The sequence below is a fragment of the Apus apus genome, chromosome 5 (assembly GCF_020740795.1).
Source record: "Apus apus isolate bApuApu2 chromosome 5, bApuApu2.pri.cur, whole genome shotgun sequence".
NCBI classification, from domain to species: Eukaryota; Metazoa; Chordata; class Aves; order Apodiformes; family Apodidae; genus Apus; species Apus apus.
Genome location: NC_067286.1, coordinates 64,984,879 through 65,004,318, shown reverse-complemented (window position 1 = coordinate 65,004,318; position 19,440 = coordinate 64,984,879). Strand labels below are relative to the sequence as shown.

Genomic DNA, 19,440 nt, shown 5'->3' with positions numbered 1-19,440 from the left:
GTAGACTTTTCTCCTCAAAATTCATCGCCCTTCGAAGCAAGAACAACCTCTTGAAATGAGCTATTTCATCAAGCTAACATTAAGTTTCCCCCTTTTTTTCCCCACAGCATTTCGAGATGATTTTGCATTTTGGCTGTTTGGGATGTATCACAGCACGTTTCCTTGTACGTGAGGATCTTCTTACCACTATACTTGATGACCCGAATAGTTGAGTCCCCCTCCCCAAATCTGGTGATGGGTGTCAGACGGACTTCATAGGCTTCTGGCTTGATCAGCTCAGTCAGGTTGTAGGTAATTAATTCTCCCCTTTGAATATTTCCATTCACTGTAATCTCCTGCTCCCACCAGCGCTGCTGTCCAGCCTAAAATCAAAAGAAGGATGGAAATGTCAGAGCTTTTGGGATAGAGGTTGTCTTCACCTTAGACATGACGAGGAGCACACGCAGACCTGGGCTACCCCAGGTGCTTCCTTCAACCTTCCAACATTGGAAAATCCATTCCAAACCAATTGCAAACCCATGAGGCTACCCCTGCCAGTCCTCGGCCTCACCAGCTCCACACCCAACCTCGGGCAGCCTGACAGAGGTGGGAATTTGTTGCCTGCAGGCAAAGTGCTGAGTTTATCCACTTGGGAAGCTTTCCTGAGGCTCACCAGGCAGAGACCACAGCAAGGGATGAAGGAGCCAGCTGGGGATGGGGTCTAAGCCCCCAAGCATCCAAGCAGATTCTGCCACATTTTTCAAAATCTCACGGAATTATTCCATCTTTAGGAGCCCACATCCCTTTGCAAACCTGCCCCTATGTCTCAAACCCACTTTTTAGAATGTTAAGCAACTTTTTTCTTCCTTAAAAAAAAATAAAAAATCAAAAGCTGTTCATTTCAGTCCATTCAATCATCTTCCTGGGGCTGGATTTGCTGTTCTGTCCCTCCAAACCTGACCAGCTTCATTGTCTCCTCGTGCCCAATGCCCTCCATGATTTTAGAATAATATTGGCCAGATGTGTTTTCTGCCACCATGCTCATCAGGCTGGGGCAGCTGGGGCTCCTTGAGCTGGGTGCTCCAGCCTGGTTAGAGGCAATGAGGTGTCACATCTGTCACTTGGGACATTGCTGGGAGCCAACAGGAGCATTCTGAAGGACTGATATGCTCTTTGATTTCTAAGCACTTACCCACTTTTGTTGAGCAGTGAGAAAGGAGCAGCCTGGCCACTAACGGCCTTGCTGCATAATTAGCAGCAATCCTTGTAGTCTCCAAGATGGATGGATTTCAGATAACAATGAAAGTCAATAGGAGCAAACAAGAGGCTGTTTTATTAAAAAAAAAAAAAAAGGCAAAAAAAAAAGCAGAACATAGATTTTTGTGCTTTATAGCCTACACAGTGTTTTCAACATAAAAATCCATAAATTCTTTTCTTTATATGCCTTACCAAGAAATGAAAAGGAAAAAAAAATCTAATTAAGAGGAAGGTATCACAAGAAAAAAGTGCCACATTGTGTCTAAAATGACTTTAACTAGTTTATAGATGAGCAGAAATCAGGTTTATTTTGGGCAGCAGAATGACTTGAGAGTGCAGTGTGACTCGCAGATACTCTGCCTTGTTACAGGCTCTATCTGCAGAAAACAAAGGAAAAATCATTAAATATTTACCACACATCCCAAGACAACTGTACGAGCCCAGTGATGCTAAAATGAGATGTCCCACTAAGCCTCCCACACCTCCCAGTGCACCAAAGTTCTCACCTATCACGCATCCACCAATGCAGAGTTAAGGACAGAAAGCCTTTTATTCCAAAAATTTTCATTTGCTGAGGCAGTAAAAACATACACTGAAATCCAGTACTAAATCTACCAGATTTCATCCAAATAAACTACATTTGCAGCAAGATTAACTGCCTCCAAGCTTTACACTCACAGCAGTGGGACAGGGATGTCAATATTTTATTGATGAAGTATGTAATCCCTGTACAGCCTCCTGCTCATTACTTAAAACAGACCGAGAGGTAAAAAAGGCAAAAGGAATTCTTAAGGAAGTTGGGATGATGGAACAGCTCGAGACATCAGCTTTGCTTTGCTGCCACCCCTGTCAGTGTGTGTTTTACAGTGAGGAGAGGACAGGAGGAAATGGCTTCAAGCTATGTCAGGGGAGGTTTAGGCTGGATATTAGGAAAAAACTTATTTACAGAAAGGGTTAGTAAGCACTGGAATGAGCTGCCCAGGGAAGTGGTTGTATCCCCATCCCTGATTGTGTTTCAAGATGATTTAGATCTGGTGCTTAGGGACAGGGGTTAGCAGTGGGCTGGTAGAGCTAGGTTAGCAGAGTTAGGTTAAAGGATGGACTCGATGATCTTACAGGTCTTTTCCAACCTGAATGATCCATAATTCCATGAAACACTGCAGACAGACAGTGCTGCCTGGGGAAACGTGTGTGAGAGTGCAAGGACAGGGCTCTGCTGCTCATGCAGCACCAGGTAAAGCAGCCATTAAATTCTGCACAAAATGCTCACAGGTTGCTCAAAACATTGCAGAAGCAAAGAGAAGGGGCACTGGGACCCCTCATATACATTGGATAATGCACAGGGCACCATGAACCTGCCAGGCAGCCCTCCCAGTCTTGAGCAGAGCATCGTCCTTGAGAGCCAAGTGATGAGAGGGGCTGCAGAGCAGACAGCAAGGATGGTTCCCATAAGATTTCAAGTGTACTTTCAAGCAGTGCACAGGGAATTTGCCTTGCTGGGCCTGTTGGAGGGATGCTCTCCATGCCAAGCACAGGCAGACCAGAATGTGCTTCCAGAGCAAAGCTGCTGCTCTGAGGGGACCCACTGGAACAAGCCTTTGTGAACGTCTGAACATTTACAGAGTTACCTCACCAGTCAGATGAAATAATCCTATATTTTAAATGTGCAACTATTTCTGGTTTGGGTTGGAAAGGACCTTTAAATGTCACCTCATCCAAACCCCCTGCAATGAGCAGGAACATCTTTTGCATTTTCCAAACTCAAAGTGGCTTTTTTAGAATGTCCTTCAAGTACATCTGGAAAAATGCAAAAATGGCCAAGGTAAATGAGAATGTTTTTCTCAAAGAGAAGCTCCTGTGCTCACATGCCCCTGCTCCCACAGAGAAAATAAAACCCCAAACAAACCCAAACCAAAGAAATTCCTGAGAAACTCCATTCTACCCAGTATTTTTTGACCATATCAAACTGTGATGGCAGCTGAACTCACCATATCTGTACAGACAGGGGTTACAAGTCACTAGTGCAGATCATGGCACAGTTTCTCTAAAGCTTTATAATAGAGACTGAGTCTTTTATCTGAAATAGGTAAATGAAAATAATAAGCAGCCAATTACAGAATTCAGAAATGAGGAACAAATTTGTACGCAAATCATTTAGCCCACAAATGGAAACCTAAGGTCTATATATTTATTATTTTTTAAAATTTTGCCTGAACAGCTCCCCCTGAAAGTTACATGAAGCTTATATACTGGAACTGAGACTGCTCTGCAGACCTCATGAAGGCAGCTGTTCCTTCTAAAACAAAATTATTTTGCTTCCACTGTCATTATTGTTGTTTGTTCTTTGCAGTGGATTGCAATTTCTATGATTTTATTTTTATTTTTTTAAATCAAACAATGAAGTTGCAAGGAAAACCATTAAACAACTGACTGTGCCCCCAAAGGAGTGGTACATCACCAAACACCATTTCATGATTGTGTCTGTCCCTTGCCCAAAAACCAAGAACCAGAGAAACGTAAAATTCTGGAGAAAATGAAATAAGTTTCAACATGAACAAATTAATTATTTCTCTTTTAAACAGACATCATGAGTGCTTTCAAGCCACATGTTTTATGCCAACATGTTGTTTGCCAATTACATTTGTGAGCCCTGTATTAACAAACCGGTGCTGCCAGGTGTGTGAGCCAATACAGACTTGCTGGCAGCTGTTGGAAGTTATCCAGCCTTTGCTCACAGGTATTTCTGATTCCTTATGGTGCTCTACTGTAAAAATATTTCCTACTGCACCTGGTCTTGGGATAAGGGAATATGGACACAGAGACTCCAGCAAATATTGTTGATAATTAATACTTCATGTTTAACATGTACAACTGCCTAAACGAGTAATGAATTTCTCTCAAACTCCATTGCTGCTTTGGAATATCACCCCTTTCTACAACCACCCAAACAAAAGCAATAAAGAAGCTCCATTATTTTATTCCTTCTGAAAGCGAAATAATTTGAGTTTTCAGTTCAGTACTAGGCACCCTAAGCCAGTTCTGGACACTGGTATTTCTCCATATGAAGCAGCACACTTCTTTTGGCTTTGTAATCAACACTAGCTCTGTTCCAATTCTGATTTTTGCCGTGGAAACCAGAAAAAAAACTACCCCAAACATCTCAACTCTGCCACTAGGCTTGACACAAGATGTCCCTGTGTCTGATTTCCCAGCTCAGCTGTTCAACAAATAAATAAAGGAAATCAGCACCCACACAGTTTTGCCTCAATAGATTTTCAACATGCTCCTTCCATTAGGAAAATAAAACAAATGGTCAGGCTGGGAGTGAAATGCCTGCAAGGAGGCATCACTGTTGCTTCCCAACCCTGGTGTGAAACAGCACCTTGGCTGACAAATATTGAGTCTGTTGGAAATAAGTGAAGCCTTGAGCTCCTTGACTTGATGGGACACAGGAAAAAATGAAGGCTGGACCTCTATGGAGTTGGGGAGCCATGACACCTGCTGGAGGAGCAAGGGGTTTCTAGCACAACATTTTTAAAGATCTGCATGATGCTGAGGCACATCACACCAACACTGAGATGCCCAAGACACCCCAAAATGAGAATTTAGATTCCCACCACACCTTAGAGCAGTTCAAACTCCTAGCACAAAACTGGGAATGTTCTGCATAGCCAGAGCCCGTGGAGGAGGAACCCAAAGCTCTTGGCTTTTGCTGCTTGGCATGAAAGCACCAAGAACCACCCAGCCCTCAGCCCTTGCTCCTGCAGCACTGCCTGTCCACCTCCAGAGACCTGGACATCTCCTCCAGCTCCCTTGGACAGGAAGGAGCCAAACCCACATCACCTCCTTCCTTGAAGTCACCTGTACAGCCTCTCCCTAGCATTCAGGCTGTGCCTTTTTATATTAAGAAGGCAAGAGTGATGCTTTAAGGTGAGAATACACAAGCAAACCAAATCATAAAACATGTGCCTGCATGGCAATTCATGTGTCCAGAGCTTTAAAATTAATAAGAATCAGGATTTGCTTAAAAAGGAATTTTTGAAGGAGAAAAACTCTTTATCATCGACACTATTTACCTTACAAAAATAAGGATACAAAACCTTTTGGGATATTTCCTTTGACCAAGCTGAAAAAACAGTTTTCCAATGGTTTGGTAAAGCACTGAGGAAAAATCACATCTGTTCCTGGAGCATTTATTAACATTATCATGTGCTAACCTTTAACTAACTTAGCAGAGCATGCCCACATTCAGTCAATCCAGAGCACCGAAGGCTTCACACTGACTCCTTTTTTCTTGGTTACCTTTGAATATTTAGAAACCTTTGTTCCCTAAAGCTACCAGAAAAGCAAAATGTATTTCCATGACATCAGAGAAAGGGGACTGGGAAAGCCTGGCAGGGTTTTGCTGCAGCAGGCTGGAACCTTCTCCTCCACGCTGTCAACGAAAGGTATTTATTCAGTGCCTGTTGCTGAGAAACACTATATTCTCTAAAAGACTTGAACATACAGATTTCTTGAGAAGTTAATCCTATGGGATGATTAAATATCGATTGCCTATATGCACAGTTATGTTTATAAAAAATAAACACATCCTTAGTCCATTGTACTTGGCCTATTGATTTTGACCACAAATTTCTTCATTGACTCAAGAAGTCAGACAAGCGTCTCTTTAATTAACGACAACTGAATGCAATGCAAATGAATCCACTGCTACTGCTGTAAAACTCATCTGGCAGTCTCTGAAGTCATTTCTTTACATTTTATAACAACAGCAACAATTGATTTTCCTTAATAAAAGAAGAGTTTTCTCCAGCAGTTATATATCTAAACTAGCACTGTGCAGTTCAGGGGCAAATACTTGTTTTATCTGCCCATGGCAGAAGGAAAACTCCTGTTTAGTGTTTGTTTTGGTTCTGCTGAGGAAATTCAGTGGCTGGTCTTCTTCAACAGTTTTGCCCAGCAATATAATCAGAGCCATCTGGTTCTGAACATAAACCTTATCAGGTGGGTGGCTCCCATGTCATCTTCATTTTAAAGGAGAGTTACAACCCTGACATGACTCACAGTGACAAATATCAGTACTCCAGGCAAAACCAAGGCCAGGTGCAAACCATGTTCTGCCTTTGGTCTCTTCTCCCAGGTAATGAGTGTTAGGATGAGAGGAAATGGCCTCAAGTTGCACCAGGGGAGGTTTAGATTCTTCTAAAAAACTTTTATTTCCTGGAAGGATAATTAAACACTGGCACAGGCTGCCCAGGTAGCTGGTTGAATCACCATCCCTGGAGATGCTTAAAAGCTGTTTAGATGTGGTGCTGAGGGACGTGGCTTAGCACAGGACTCAGTAGAGTTGGGTTGATGGTTGGACTCAATGATCTTAAAGGTCTTTTCCTTCCAAAATGATCCCATGATTCTGTGATCATGCAGTACTGCTCTTGATGGTGTCTTTTTTTTTAAATCATTTTCACATGCAATCAGTGGAACTGCCAAAACCTCACACTGAAGGTCAGCTCATGTGCTGAGCTCCCTGCTCTCCTCTCAACACAGACATCAGCTGCCCTTGAGGAAGCAGTGATCAGAAGGTCAAACCTAGCCCAGGATGAGCCTGCTGAGAGGTTTGCTTGCTGGAGCCAGGGGCATACTCTGAGCCCAAGTGCACTGGGTGAGGCTGGACACAGTGGTGGGGCTGGAGATGTCTGCTGGAGGAGCAAGTGGTCAACCTTCTGCTGGGCAGTACCTGCCTGTGCTGCCGGGTACTGTCACCAGCCCCCAGGGCTCAGCCTCCCCTCACCAGGGGCTGAGGCACATGGAAATGGCAACGACATAATAAACCTCTTCCTTCTCTCTTTTCTGCCTGGAAAAACAAGTATCTAAAGCACATTTAACAGTGGCCACAATCTTTTTCAATTAACAAACTTGTAATCCATCCGAACAATCCCTGGCATGTCAATGACTTCCTCCTTGCAGGATGACATGAACGATCATTCAGTCTTTGCTCCCATCATTCATTTTACTCGTTTTGAGCTTCCCACATTGTGTAATTGGTTGCATTCAGTATGCACAGAAGTATTAAAAAATATATATATCTTTTTTTTTTCCTTTTTTAAGGAACTAAATGTCTCTGAGTCTTTAGCAATTAGGAACTTGGAGTCTAAAGATGCAGAATGTTATAGACACAGTTTTTATGGGCTATGAATTGAGAGCTGAGTGATTCAGATGTCGGAAACATCTGTCCAGGATCTAAATTTATGGCCTGATATTTGAAGAAGGAAGATGAGAACAACTTCAGGAAAGCTGGTATTCAAAAGCTGGAAGCAAGATGACCCAACAGTTCATGCCACTTTACTTATGTATTACATCTGAAGTGTTGGAGGCAGAGTGGAAAATGGTAACCCAGGGAAAGAGAGAGGTCATTTTTATCGCAGCAAAATCAAAACACAGCGCAAATATCTGCTAAAAACTTGGCAACTTGATGATAAAATATACTGCCTTCTGTTTTTCCATGCAAATGAATGACAACAAAAACAGATTTTAAGGTATGAATTAGGACACTTTGGTCCATTTTCCAATTGCAATTTAGGAGATTTCATAACTGGAAGCTTGCTTTTAAACACCTTACAGGCAGAGATAGAAAGGAAACTCTGGATTTATGAAAGGTTTGACTGTCTTTAATCAGAAAGGCAATAGAGTTTATCCCTGTTCACTTTTTCCTTAGTGGGAAATGTGACACCCCCCTGTTCAAGGACAGGTGTGAGAACTGCACTACGGCACGGATGGAAAATTCTGTACTCCATTCTGCAGCCACTGCCCATGCAACCTGCCCAGGATCCCCCCTCATGAGCACACCATGTGTATCTGAATGCAGCTGCCCCTGGGCACTGCTGGATGCAAACAAGAGTTACAAATACAAGAAACCAGAGGAAGCACACAGAGAAGTGACCTGCTCCGGGCTCTTTGAAGAGACTTTCCCATTATCAACTGACTGGGACCACAGGCATCTGTAGACTGAAAATAAAGGAAAGGCAGGAATTTTAATCTTCCAAATAACAAGCTTGAACAAGTTACTGTCTGGTTTACAGGTACCAGTTGACTTTTTATTACTTCTTTAAAGCGGAGTCATTCGTTTTCTAGGTCACCGTGGCTGCGCTGCTGCTGGCAGCACAGGGAACATGGCTGTTACCTGCTGAGAAGCAGAGCAGCCACCGTGGAGACCAGAGCTGCAGACCCTTCGTGTCTGCTCCAGGAAAGTCTCATGTTTAATTTCTTTTCATCCTGCTAACAGTAAATAGCAGAGAGCTGGAAACACTCGCTCATCGCTGCCTGAATGTCTGTGCCACTTGGGATTCATTAACTGTTACCATTTATAAAAACCTACCCCTATCTATCTTTGGTGAAAAAAAACAAATTATGGAATGGAAACACCTCCAGGTCGTGTTCAGATGGCACCAGACCTGTCCTGAGCAGTGGCAGGCTGCTGGCACGGAGCTGCACTGGGACCTGCGCTGGGAGCTGCAGGTGGAGCCGCTGCTGCCACCACTTGGGAGCTGGGATGGAAAAGCACAAGAACATCCACAAGAACATCCACAGCCACCCAGTCACGACTGAGCGTGTGCTCAGTGGAGCAAGAGCTTGAATGTAAGGTCCAGAAATGGGTTTGTTCTGGGCAGGTAAACTTCTGGAGTGTAGAAACGCTATGAGTGATGCTTGGGATCACTTCTGAGTGCACTTTGAAAACATACACGAAAATGTCAAGGCAAGTCAACATGCAGGGTTTGTGGCCTTCTAGCACAAAATGCTGAAGTTACCTTGTCCCTGTCTTGATGCTGTGCCAATTCATTTAGTGAGCTTCAGGCTCCCTCCATGACTGAACTCCACTTCATCATTGAACAGTTAATGAAAGCAACTACGGCAGGGTTGGCCATCTCCAAGGGTTGACCAGGGGACATGTACAAGGATGCTTTGAAATACAAAAAACTTGGAAGAATCTGGGTCACTTAACTCCATATCCAAATCCAAAGCTGAAATACTTTAATGTCAGAATATTTTCAGAGAGCTCCTAATGAGGCAGAAAAATGTTCCTTATGTGCAAACAACATCTTGGCAGACCTCAGCACCTTCAGAAGCAAATACAGAGTGACCAAATCTACACAATCACCATGATGAAAGACACACAAGCTTCTCCTCATCCTTCAATTTGAGTGTTAAGCAGGATAGGTACAAATGAAAGGCTGTGTGCAGGTGACCCTGAGAAATGGAAACTCTGTGTGCTCTGCACTGCTCTTCCCACAAAAGCTCCAGGCAGGAGGATGTCTCCTGAGTTTCCCTGCAACACAAACCAGGTGTTCTGATGGTGTCACACATGTCATTTTTTATTGGTGCTTATTTTTAATGCCTCCTCACTCCATGCTTTAAACCAGAAAAGTGAATACCAGTCTGCCACTAGTGGCAGATGAACTCTGGTACCTACCAGCCAACTCTGCTCTCAAAAGGATCTCAGAGATAAGAGCCTGCACCTCACACTGATCCTGGTCCCCACCAACACTTCAGGATTGGCAGCTGCTTGACCCCAGACCCTGCCCCAGCACCTCCAGTGCTTCTACCCTCTTCCTTCCTCTTCTCCAGGATCAAAGCTCACCCAGGCAGCACAAAAAGCTAATGTCTTCTGATTATCTTGTTTATCTTTAATATCAACTGTCTGTCTGAGCTACTGCTTGTTGGATTATTTTGGAACTCTTCTTGAAACAAAGTTATCCACAGTTTGAATAAACACTACTAAGACAACAAGTTCAAAAACATTTTAAAAAGTAATTATTATTTCTTCTTGTGGAACTTGGTAATAAACATGCATTTGGGGCTGTATTATGTGGCCCTGATCTCCCCACAGCACAGTGAGTATCTTCACCTCTACCACCACCCAAAAAGTCCTAACTCTGTTAGGTTCAACCAGGCCAATGTTTGGCTTGGCCCACTGGAGATGCATCCTCTCTGCTTGCATTTTAATGGAAACTTCAGAGCACCCCTGGACTGGAAGCAGGTGGTACATGGTTTTGTTCCTACTGAAGGTCACAACATGCACTCCTCTAGAGCGTGGACGCAGGTCAGTCACAACCTGACTGTGACGACACTGCATCCAAATCAACAGCGTTTTATTTCCTGCTTAAAGCAAGGCTAAAATGTCATATAAACCAAGAGGAACCATTTTTAAGACTCTAAAACTTGCTGGATCCCAGCTGAATTCGCTCAAGTCTGCTGTGCTGCTCCCAGCCCCAGCAGGCAGGTCCTCCTGCTCCTCTGCTGCCAGACATTTGCCATCGGGGATTGTCCATTTTTGATCCCTGCTTTGTTAGACATTCACAAAAGGCAGGTGAGTTTTTTACTGACATTAAGGCTACTTTCCAGGGAGAGTTTTCTCCTTGCTTCTCAGTGACTTATAACACTCAAGGATTGCTGACTGGGAAACAGGTTGGTGCTGACTGTCCCACTCCAGACCAGAGGGCAGGGGGAGCAGGTCTGGAGCAGCAGGTTTAGCTGCACTAGGCAAAGCGTTGGTTTTTGTCAGGGTAACGAGAGATAAAGTTATCAAAGTGGCATCAAGATCCAGTTCCTGAGTTTAAATTAAACACTTCACGCTTACACCAACAAGTACATTTCCCCGATGAAGGAACCATCTCTGTCAAGGCACATTTTGCATTTCAGTGGTGGCAACTCAGTGAACGCCCCACAGCCTGTTCCAGATGGATCTGGAATGACTGACTGAGCACTCCCATCACTCCTGACCTTACTCATCTTCCTGTGGTTTCTACAATGACCATCTTTTTTTCATACAAAATAATGATCTAGTGACAAATTAATGACTGTAGCTGCAATCCAGATGACAAGCCCAGCCCCTTTAAAGCACTGCAGGCTGGAGCTTTGCTGCTCAGTCAATTCTGTGAACAAGTGAGGTTGTCTTGGTAAATGAACTGGAAAAACAAGGCTGCATTTTAAGCAACCTACATGAGCCTCTGCATAAATAGACCAACGAATAATAATGCAACAAGACAAGTGCATGATGCCAAAGTGCATTGCTCAGGCAAATGAACATACTGATCTTGCTTAACTTTTCAAGTAAGAATGAATTTTTGCCAACAAATTACAGCTCAACTGTCAGATATGAATGCTTCAACAAACCATTTCTTAAATGCTGAAGACATCTGCTGCATGAAGGGGAGGGAAATAGCCACTAGATGCTTAACAAAGTTCTCAAAATGTAAATGTGATGTTTTGGATCAGCTCAAAACCACAGATGCACTGCAGTAAGAAGCTCATTTGCCTATTGAAAGGCAGTATGGTCTGTATTCAATTTAAACATATGTATAGTTCAGAGAATAAAGTATTATCTAACAGCAAAAGAATGGATGAAGCAGTTGTCTTTAGAGACAAATCACTCTCATCCCAACAATTAATTATTTTTGTAATGTACGTTATTTGGCAAAAGCTTTCACTTTTACTTAGAAAGCTTTTACACTGGCTAGTATGTTCTGATTTAGCTACAAACATCCCTTAACAAAGACAAAGCAAAATGTGTGTTTAAAGAATTGCTAACATAATTTTGTTATTTTTTTAAAAAAAGGGTAATTCTCATTTACCATCTCTTCTCTCCAAACTGCAACTAAAATTTGCAGAGGGCTTTTGAAAACAAAGAAATCCTTCCTGGCCTCAGCTGGATAACTGGAGACAATACATGACTGTGGAACAGAAACAGATGTAGTTTGGCAATTATTTTTTTTGCAAAAGGATGGGGTTTTTTACATTATTTTTTTTTTCCTTTTTTTCCCCCCTAAATTCTATGTATCTCTTTCAGTAAGGACAGAATTTATGGTGAGACACAGAGAGATTATGCCCAGGAAAAAATACCCAAGTGTTTGGCAGCCACCTGGGATTCCTAATCTATTACAGAATCATAGAATTCCAGACTGGTTTGGGTTGGAAGGGACCTTCAAGATCATCCAGTTCCAACCTCCTGCCATGGGCAGGGACACTTCCCACTAGATCAGGTTGCTCCAAGCCCCATCCAACCTGGCCTTGAACAGTCGAGGATTGATACCAAGGTAAGACACAAAGGCAGGAGCTGGTTTTGAGAAAAACCTGGAGGCAGGAGCCAAGGAGCATCCCAGGGAGCAGCAGCCTGGTGTGCAGAGTTCCCAGTGCCAGGGCCTGTCCTGCACCTGCTGTGCCTTACGGAGTCATTAAGGCTGCTCACAGGGAGTGATGTTGGTGAAGCTGCAGCTTTGATCATCGGTAATTAGGCAATTAATCTCATGGTATTATTATTATTTTTTTTTTACATCTGAAGACCTGCAGAGCTCAGGTTGTAAATGGGCTCATGAACAGCTCTGGGGAAAGCCCAGCCAGACCTCAAACACATTTAATAGTTTCAGTTCATGCACTGTCTAGACGTGCAGATACTTACTCAACCTGAATGGCCTTAGAAACAGCTCAGGAAGCTCAGAAGATAAACATTCACTTTACAGGTTGCCAGAATTGTTCATCCCAGAGATGCCAAGAGACACGACAGCTTTCTTTCCCACACAAGGGCTCTTCCATTTGTTACCAAAGACCATAAATACAGCGAATACTCAATACTTGGCCAAGAGAAAAACCACTAACTCAACTTCTTTCACTGTGTAGTATTGCTCTTGTTTGAGGTGGGAGAAGACCATTGCCTCCCTTGGAGTCTCAGCTCTTTTGCCATGCCCTTTAACGATTCCACCCAGAGCTGCCAATGCTCTCCTGCCCCCCGTCCCCAGGGCTGAATTTGCAGATAACCTGCCCTGGAGATGCAGAACCTATGGGGTGGAGAGATGTCACAGGAGGGTGGGAAGGGGGGATACTGCACAAAAAAAGTCCAGCCTGAGGTTGACAGCATCTTCTACCAGTAACATGGGCTGTCCAGATTTCAGGTGAAGCACCCCTAAGGGTGAAACTTCATAGACACAGAGGCAAAGCCCCTTTCCCAAAGCAAGCCCTACTAGCAGTGAGTAGTTCTGACCTTTCTCTATGTTTCAGGTCCATAAAATTATCTCAGAGCAATGCTGTGAAAATAAGTTCACTCCCCATGAAATAAGGCATGGATGTAACCTACCCACACTGTCTTTAGAACAGGTCTTGAAGGTGGGAGAGCAAAGACAACACAAGCACATGTATGGAACAGTCACAGGGAAAGAGGTGACACTCACTTACTGAGCAACACTTGTTCAGTGGTTCAAGCAGCTCTATTCCAGAATTATTTAATTTTAGGACACTTGATGGTGTCAGGAGTAGTGCTCTGAAACTATCTTCACTAAAGGGGATGCATCTTTCATCAGAATTAAATTTCTGTAATACAGAAAGGCCTTTTCAAATATTTATTCCTGCTATATTTTACCATGACTAAAAGCCACACAGCACATCAGCCACACAACTCTTAATTGTCATGCATTTGCTAAAGACATATGCCATAATTTTTATATACATCTTCAATTTTCTAAGCTTCATTGCTCTGTTTCTCTGTTAGTTTTCATTTTGGCAAATCCTTTAATTTTTCTTAACAATTGTTTGACACCATACGAAATCAACACTAACAAGAAAACTATTGCTGTCATTTACAGATTAGTTTTGGTTGTTTTTGTGTTTGTGTGGTTTTGTTGTGGGTTTTTTTGTTTGTTTGTTTTGTTGTTAGTGGTTTGCTTTTTTTTTTCCCCAACAGTCTTGCATTAGAGGAATTTATATAAAGAATAAGGCAGGGTAATGAAAAATATTTCTAGGTAATCAACCTGGATCTGCTCAGCATCAAAACCCTGGCACCTGCTGTTTGCATTCATTGGAGAGCTCCACAGCAACAGGGTGGAAAAGGAGTCATGAAAGCACACATCCTACCCACGAAGAGGAGCCTCAGCCTTACCACCTGGGTTTAAATGTAGTTGTAAAGCAACTAACTTGTTTACTAAAACAAATTCCCCCATCTCAAGTGATTTCTCTCACTAAATTGCTCCTCAGTTCACTCAGTATTCTCCTGCATCTCTCCTAAAGTTTGACTGATGCTCTGTGTTTGCAGCAGTGATCAGCTCACCCTGGCAGTTCTTCTGCTGAGACCCAATAAATGCAAGCTGAGGGTGACCACCATGCCCAGGCTGAGGCTACAGCACAGGACTTGATTTTCACAGAACCATAGAACTACAGACTGCTTTTAGTTGGAAGGGACCTTCACAATCATCCAGTTCCAAGGCCCTGCATGGGCAGACACCTCCTGCTAGACAATTTTTGTCCATGTTGGGTGAGAACATGTGCTCCTGAGAGGAGATAAGTCTGTATTTTCTTTCACTGAAGGGACATGTGCAACGAAAGCCTCAGGTTGTGCCAACATCACTGCTTCTCACACGAGAGCTCCTCCCCAGACTGGATTTGTTCTTTAGAGAATTAGTATTTTGATGTTGTTGGTAAAAGTCAAGAAGACATGACAGTAGAGATCTCTGACTCCTGCAGTGTACAAATATACACAGACAAATATTCTGAAGAGAAAGATAATAATACAAAAATGCAAAGTATCCCAGGAGGGGCTGGGCAGAGCTTGCTGTGAATCAGGGTCATTCAGGTTGGAAAAGACCTTTAAGATCAAGTCCAACCACAACCAAACTGTACATATCATTAACCTAATGCTACCAATTCCAATGCTTAAACCATCTATACATCTCTTAAATATCTGCAGAGTGTTTAAGCTGGGGAGTTCATACAGTCTACTCCAAGCTCTACTCCATTTTCTTCTATACATAATAGCATCTTTCTCCTTGATTAGTTCACTGGTGGGACCCTCCTTGCCTGCTGCACCTCTGTTCCCTGTCAGGTCTGACCAATATTCTGGGTTCAGAAATCACAGGCAGTAGCTTCAGGACATTCCTGTGTGTCTTGTTTCCTGAAGAAACCAGACTAAAAAGTTGTTATGAAATAGGTATTAAAATCAGTAATGAAACAGCCAGAGTTTATGCTTATATAATGAAAATGATACCAAGGCAGTCCCAGCAGGCACTAATTGCTTGGATCAAATGAATATGTTAAATTTTGCCTGGAAGAGGGTTTTTTGTGAAGAAAGAGGGTTCAATTTTACAGACCACATTTCATGGCAATGTGAATGGGCACAGCTCATTCTGGGATGTTTTCTCTTTGCATCTCTAGAAAATACAGCCTGCCAGCTCCAAAAGGAACAAACTGGTTACTCTGGGTCACTCTCCCTGACCAGGGAGAGTAGTCACAGCCAGGAGCATCTTTGGGAACCAAGACATCACAGGATCAAAGGCAGAATGTCAGGACCTGACCGAACAAGATCATAGAATCATTGGATCACAGAGTCAGAGAATCCCAGACTAGTTTGGGTTGGAAGGGATATTAAAGATCATCTAGATCCAGCCCCCCTGCATGGGCAGGGACACCTCCCAGCAGCCCAGGCTGCTCCAAGCCCCATCCAACCTGCCCTTCAACACTGCCAGGGATGGGGCAGCCACAGCTTCCCTGGGCAACCTGGGCCAGGGTCTCACCACCCTCACAGCAAAGAATTTCTTCCTCAGATCTCATCTCAGTCTCCCCTCTTCCAGTTTTAATCCATTACCCCTTGTTCCCTCACTTAGGTGCATAACCTTTACCCCTGCATTTGTTAAGATGCAATCAGTAGGATATTTTTTTTTTCAGAATTATATAAAGCATTTGCCTAATCTAGACGAAGACTGGGAGATGTAACCATTTTAAAATGGCAATTAAAAGGATTTGGTACAAATCTCAAATGACAGCCCTCAGCTTGCTATTTTAGCCTCAGTCTGGTAAAGGATAAGCATGGGAGGCATCAGAATTGCAAACAGAAAATTGTAAACCAGAACCACTGCTTCTCTAATTTGATTTACCAAACCCATGAAAATCAATAGGAAACGTGCCTTTGCATATTACACTCATCTTTTTTTGGCCAAACTCTCTCTGTCTTATTTCACAAGCACAGACAGAACTGGAAAAAAGCAAAGCCTTGCTTAACCTTCCAAAAAGAAATGCACTCTGAAATCTCTGGGACAGTAATATTCCTCTGCAAAGAAGGCTTAAAATTTTTCATGAAAACAACACTAGAAATACTGCAATATACATGTGAATTTTCAACTCTCTCACTTCCTCCCTGGGAATTAATTACTACAGATGTGAGTAATTATTTTTGAATGGTTCTGAATACAATTTTTGTCTACATGTTGATGTATAGCTATTTTACATGTTCTATAGGAAGCTAAATGAAAATACTCAGCTTGCAAACATCTTTCCCTTTGCAGTGGGTTGTGTGATGACAGCACCATGATCCTGACAGAAGGAACATCTGGAGAATTACCACCCATCAGGTGGGGGCCTTGGGTGTGCCAAAATAAATAAATGTCTTGTAAGTGACTTTCATTCTAAACACAGGACTTCAGTAAATAACCACTTCCATTCATCTCTTTCCATTTTCACTCTATAGGCAGAAAAATGACACTTTTCTGTTCTTGTGACTCCCTCTTCTGCTGATGGGACCTTCCCCGTTCCCTTTTTGAGCTTTTGGCTTTCCTGGCATTTCATTTAGCCAAGCTCCACTTTATTTCTCCACTAACTTTTCTAACATTTGCTGTGTCGGTTTCTCGCAGCTTCTCTTTAACCAATGCTTAAAATGCCAAACAAGTTTCTCCCTTGTCCTGCTTTTCTACCATTCAATCATCCCCTTATGCCTGAGACATGCCTTTCTTTTAACTCTAGTGACAACTAGGTGGTAAGAAGTAGGATCTGACGGAAATGTGTAACACCCTCTGGTGATTCATCCAGAGCGGAGTCTTAGTATCACAGAAACAGAAAGCAAAATCAAGCAAGCCCCAGAGAAAGAGGGTTGGAGAGAGAGATGGACCCACAGGGGCAATGGGCCATGCAATGGTCTGAGTAACTGAGCACCACCAAGAAGAAGGTGGACTCTTGAGTCCTGACTCTCTGCAAACACATGCCTGTGTGCCCAAGAGCTGTACTCACAGAACTCCACCATTCCTGTTCTGATTCTCCCAGGAAGGAGCATCCATCTCACACCACCACATCAGCAGGACAAACTCGACTGAACTACCCTCTGCTCAGCACCAGTGTGCTGCTGGGTGTGCTCCTTGTAGCTTTAAACACAGGGCTGGGGTGAGAGCTAGACACTGGTCTTCATGAAAGAGAGGTACAGATAAGACACAGACAAATGCAGTGCTTCTTACAGATTCACAATTAACTTCTTAAATTGATTATTTTTTGCTCTTAAAACATATGTTTTCACTGTTGCAAAGCAACTAGAGAATCCTGAAGGTCCCGGTAACACAACAGCTGCTCCTGGCACCCACGGTGAAACAGGTTGTTCCACTTGCTCACACCTCCACGTGACCAGGATTATTTTAATTGTAGACATCACCCCTCAGCAAAGCTCTTTTGCTTCAGCCTCTCTGTTCCACCTGCTCTCTGCCAGCACTGCACCTCTGGCACTGGCCATTTCTCTCTGATAGTTCCTGTTGCCAGCAAAACTTTTCAAAACTCTGCTTGGCTGAGCTGGTGCAGGCAGAGCCACATCCAGCACTACAAGCTCACTTGATGCCAGCCAGTGGAGACACTTTCCTGTTGGTACAATGCAGTGGAGTCTAATTACTCCTAGCAGAAGAGGTTGTCTTTAAGGAAAATCCCTACTACCAGCCTCCTGTGCCCTTTACAAGCTTCATTATTGAGCACATCCTTTATGTGACTTTTTACAGCCACCTGGCAAACTCAGAAATGAAGCTCAACCACTCTGTGTCTCCTTAGAAACTCTTGTTTTTTATCAAATGACCTTAAAGATACTGTCAATATTACAGACTTCAACATTTCCACAGAAAATTCAGCAAGCCTAAACCTGCTGTCAACTAAATCTTCCCCAGAGACTGCTTGGATTGTGTCTCAAGTGAAGCAGCACTGCAGAGGGTGGGGAAAGAGGAAGCGAGGCTTGGGCGCTGGTGTTAGGGTTCTTGATGCAAAAGCAGTTTACTGAGCAGATTAAAAGAACAGTGTTAATTGAATCCCAGTAGATACCAACACACTGACCCACCGCATGGCCCACGGGGGGTGCTTAGTGGTGCACTGGGAGGTGAAAACAGGATTAAGAGCAGTCACTTGGTGCTACAAGCTGCTCTCCAGCTGAGCCCCTCGCTTGATCCTGGAAACTCTCCCCCCACTCTTCTGTGATTAGTTTTGCTGAGCCACAAGGGGGGTTTCCTGCCACTACCAAAGGATGCTTGTCCCCACTTTTCTTGTTATATAACAAAACCCAGGTAAAAAATTAAAAAAAACCACCCAAAACAAACCCCCAAACAACTTTGCTAAGTGAAGTATCCAAACACAAACAATTCAGAGGGCAGTGCGCTGGTAGCAAGTACTGGTAGGTGTCAAAAAAATTAAGAAGTTTAATGATCACCCTTGTTTCAGGGGGAATTACTGCTATAAAGGCCAAGTGTGCCTGGTTGGCTCCCTGGGTTCTCAATCTCAATTTAAATGTGGCTTCAGAAAGAGTAAAGGAAATTTATTTTATTAGCCTGACAGAGAGTGTTGTCAAGGAAATTAGAGTAAAGTAACTCTAGATAATTATATAAATAGATAATTAAAAGTAAATTAAAATGAAATGGAAAAAAAGAAGCTAAAATACCTAATGCAATTAATTTCATTATATATTCTTTGACTTCAGCAAATTATTTTTTTAATTTAATAATTCCTCTTGGGTACTGGGAGCAACAGAACTGATTTGTGCTCAATGATGCAAACAGCTGCATAAACAGGTATTAAAAGTCACCCATTTTCATTTCAAATTAGTGAGTTTCAGGCAGAGAGGAACTCTTGAGTGAAGGAAAGCCAGCATTCCCAGGTATCAAAGCTGTTTCCTAGATGTGTCCCCACCAACTCCTCAGCTACCACAGAAGTTACTCAAGCCAAATCCCCTCCACTTGGCATAAATAACATGCTCGAACCCTGTATTTATTTTGCAGCTTACAGAGCTCATCCCAGCAAGAGACCTGGGGGATAACAAAATACTTTCTGCACTCACATTTTCAAACACATACATCTTCAAGAATCTGTCTTAATCCCCGAGCTCTTTCTCCCTGCACAAACTGTTATTTCAGGCATTGAATAACCAAACATACACTTTCCAAA

General features: G+C 43.0%; 1 protein-coding gene across 3 annotated transcripts in view; it reads right to left on the bottom strand.

The window, feature by feature from the left end:
* The window catches only part of MDGA2 (MAM domain containing glycosylphosphatidylinositol anchor 2), a 340,493-nt gene that overhangs the window by 28,827 nt on the left and 292,226 nt on the right, over window positions 1-19,440 (bottom strand). For all 3 annotated transcript variants that reach the window (XM_051621624.1, XM_051621626.1, XM_051621627.1), the window contains one exon: window positions 185-362. In XM_051621624.1, coding sequence (XP_051477584.1) covers window positions 185-362 — 178 coding nt within the window. The remainder of the gene's footprint in view (window positions 1-184; window positions 363-19,440) is intronic.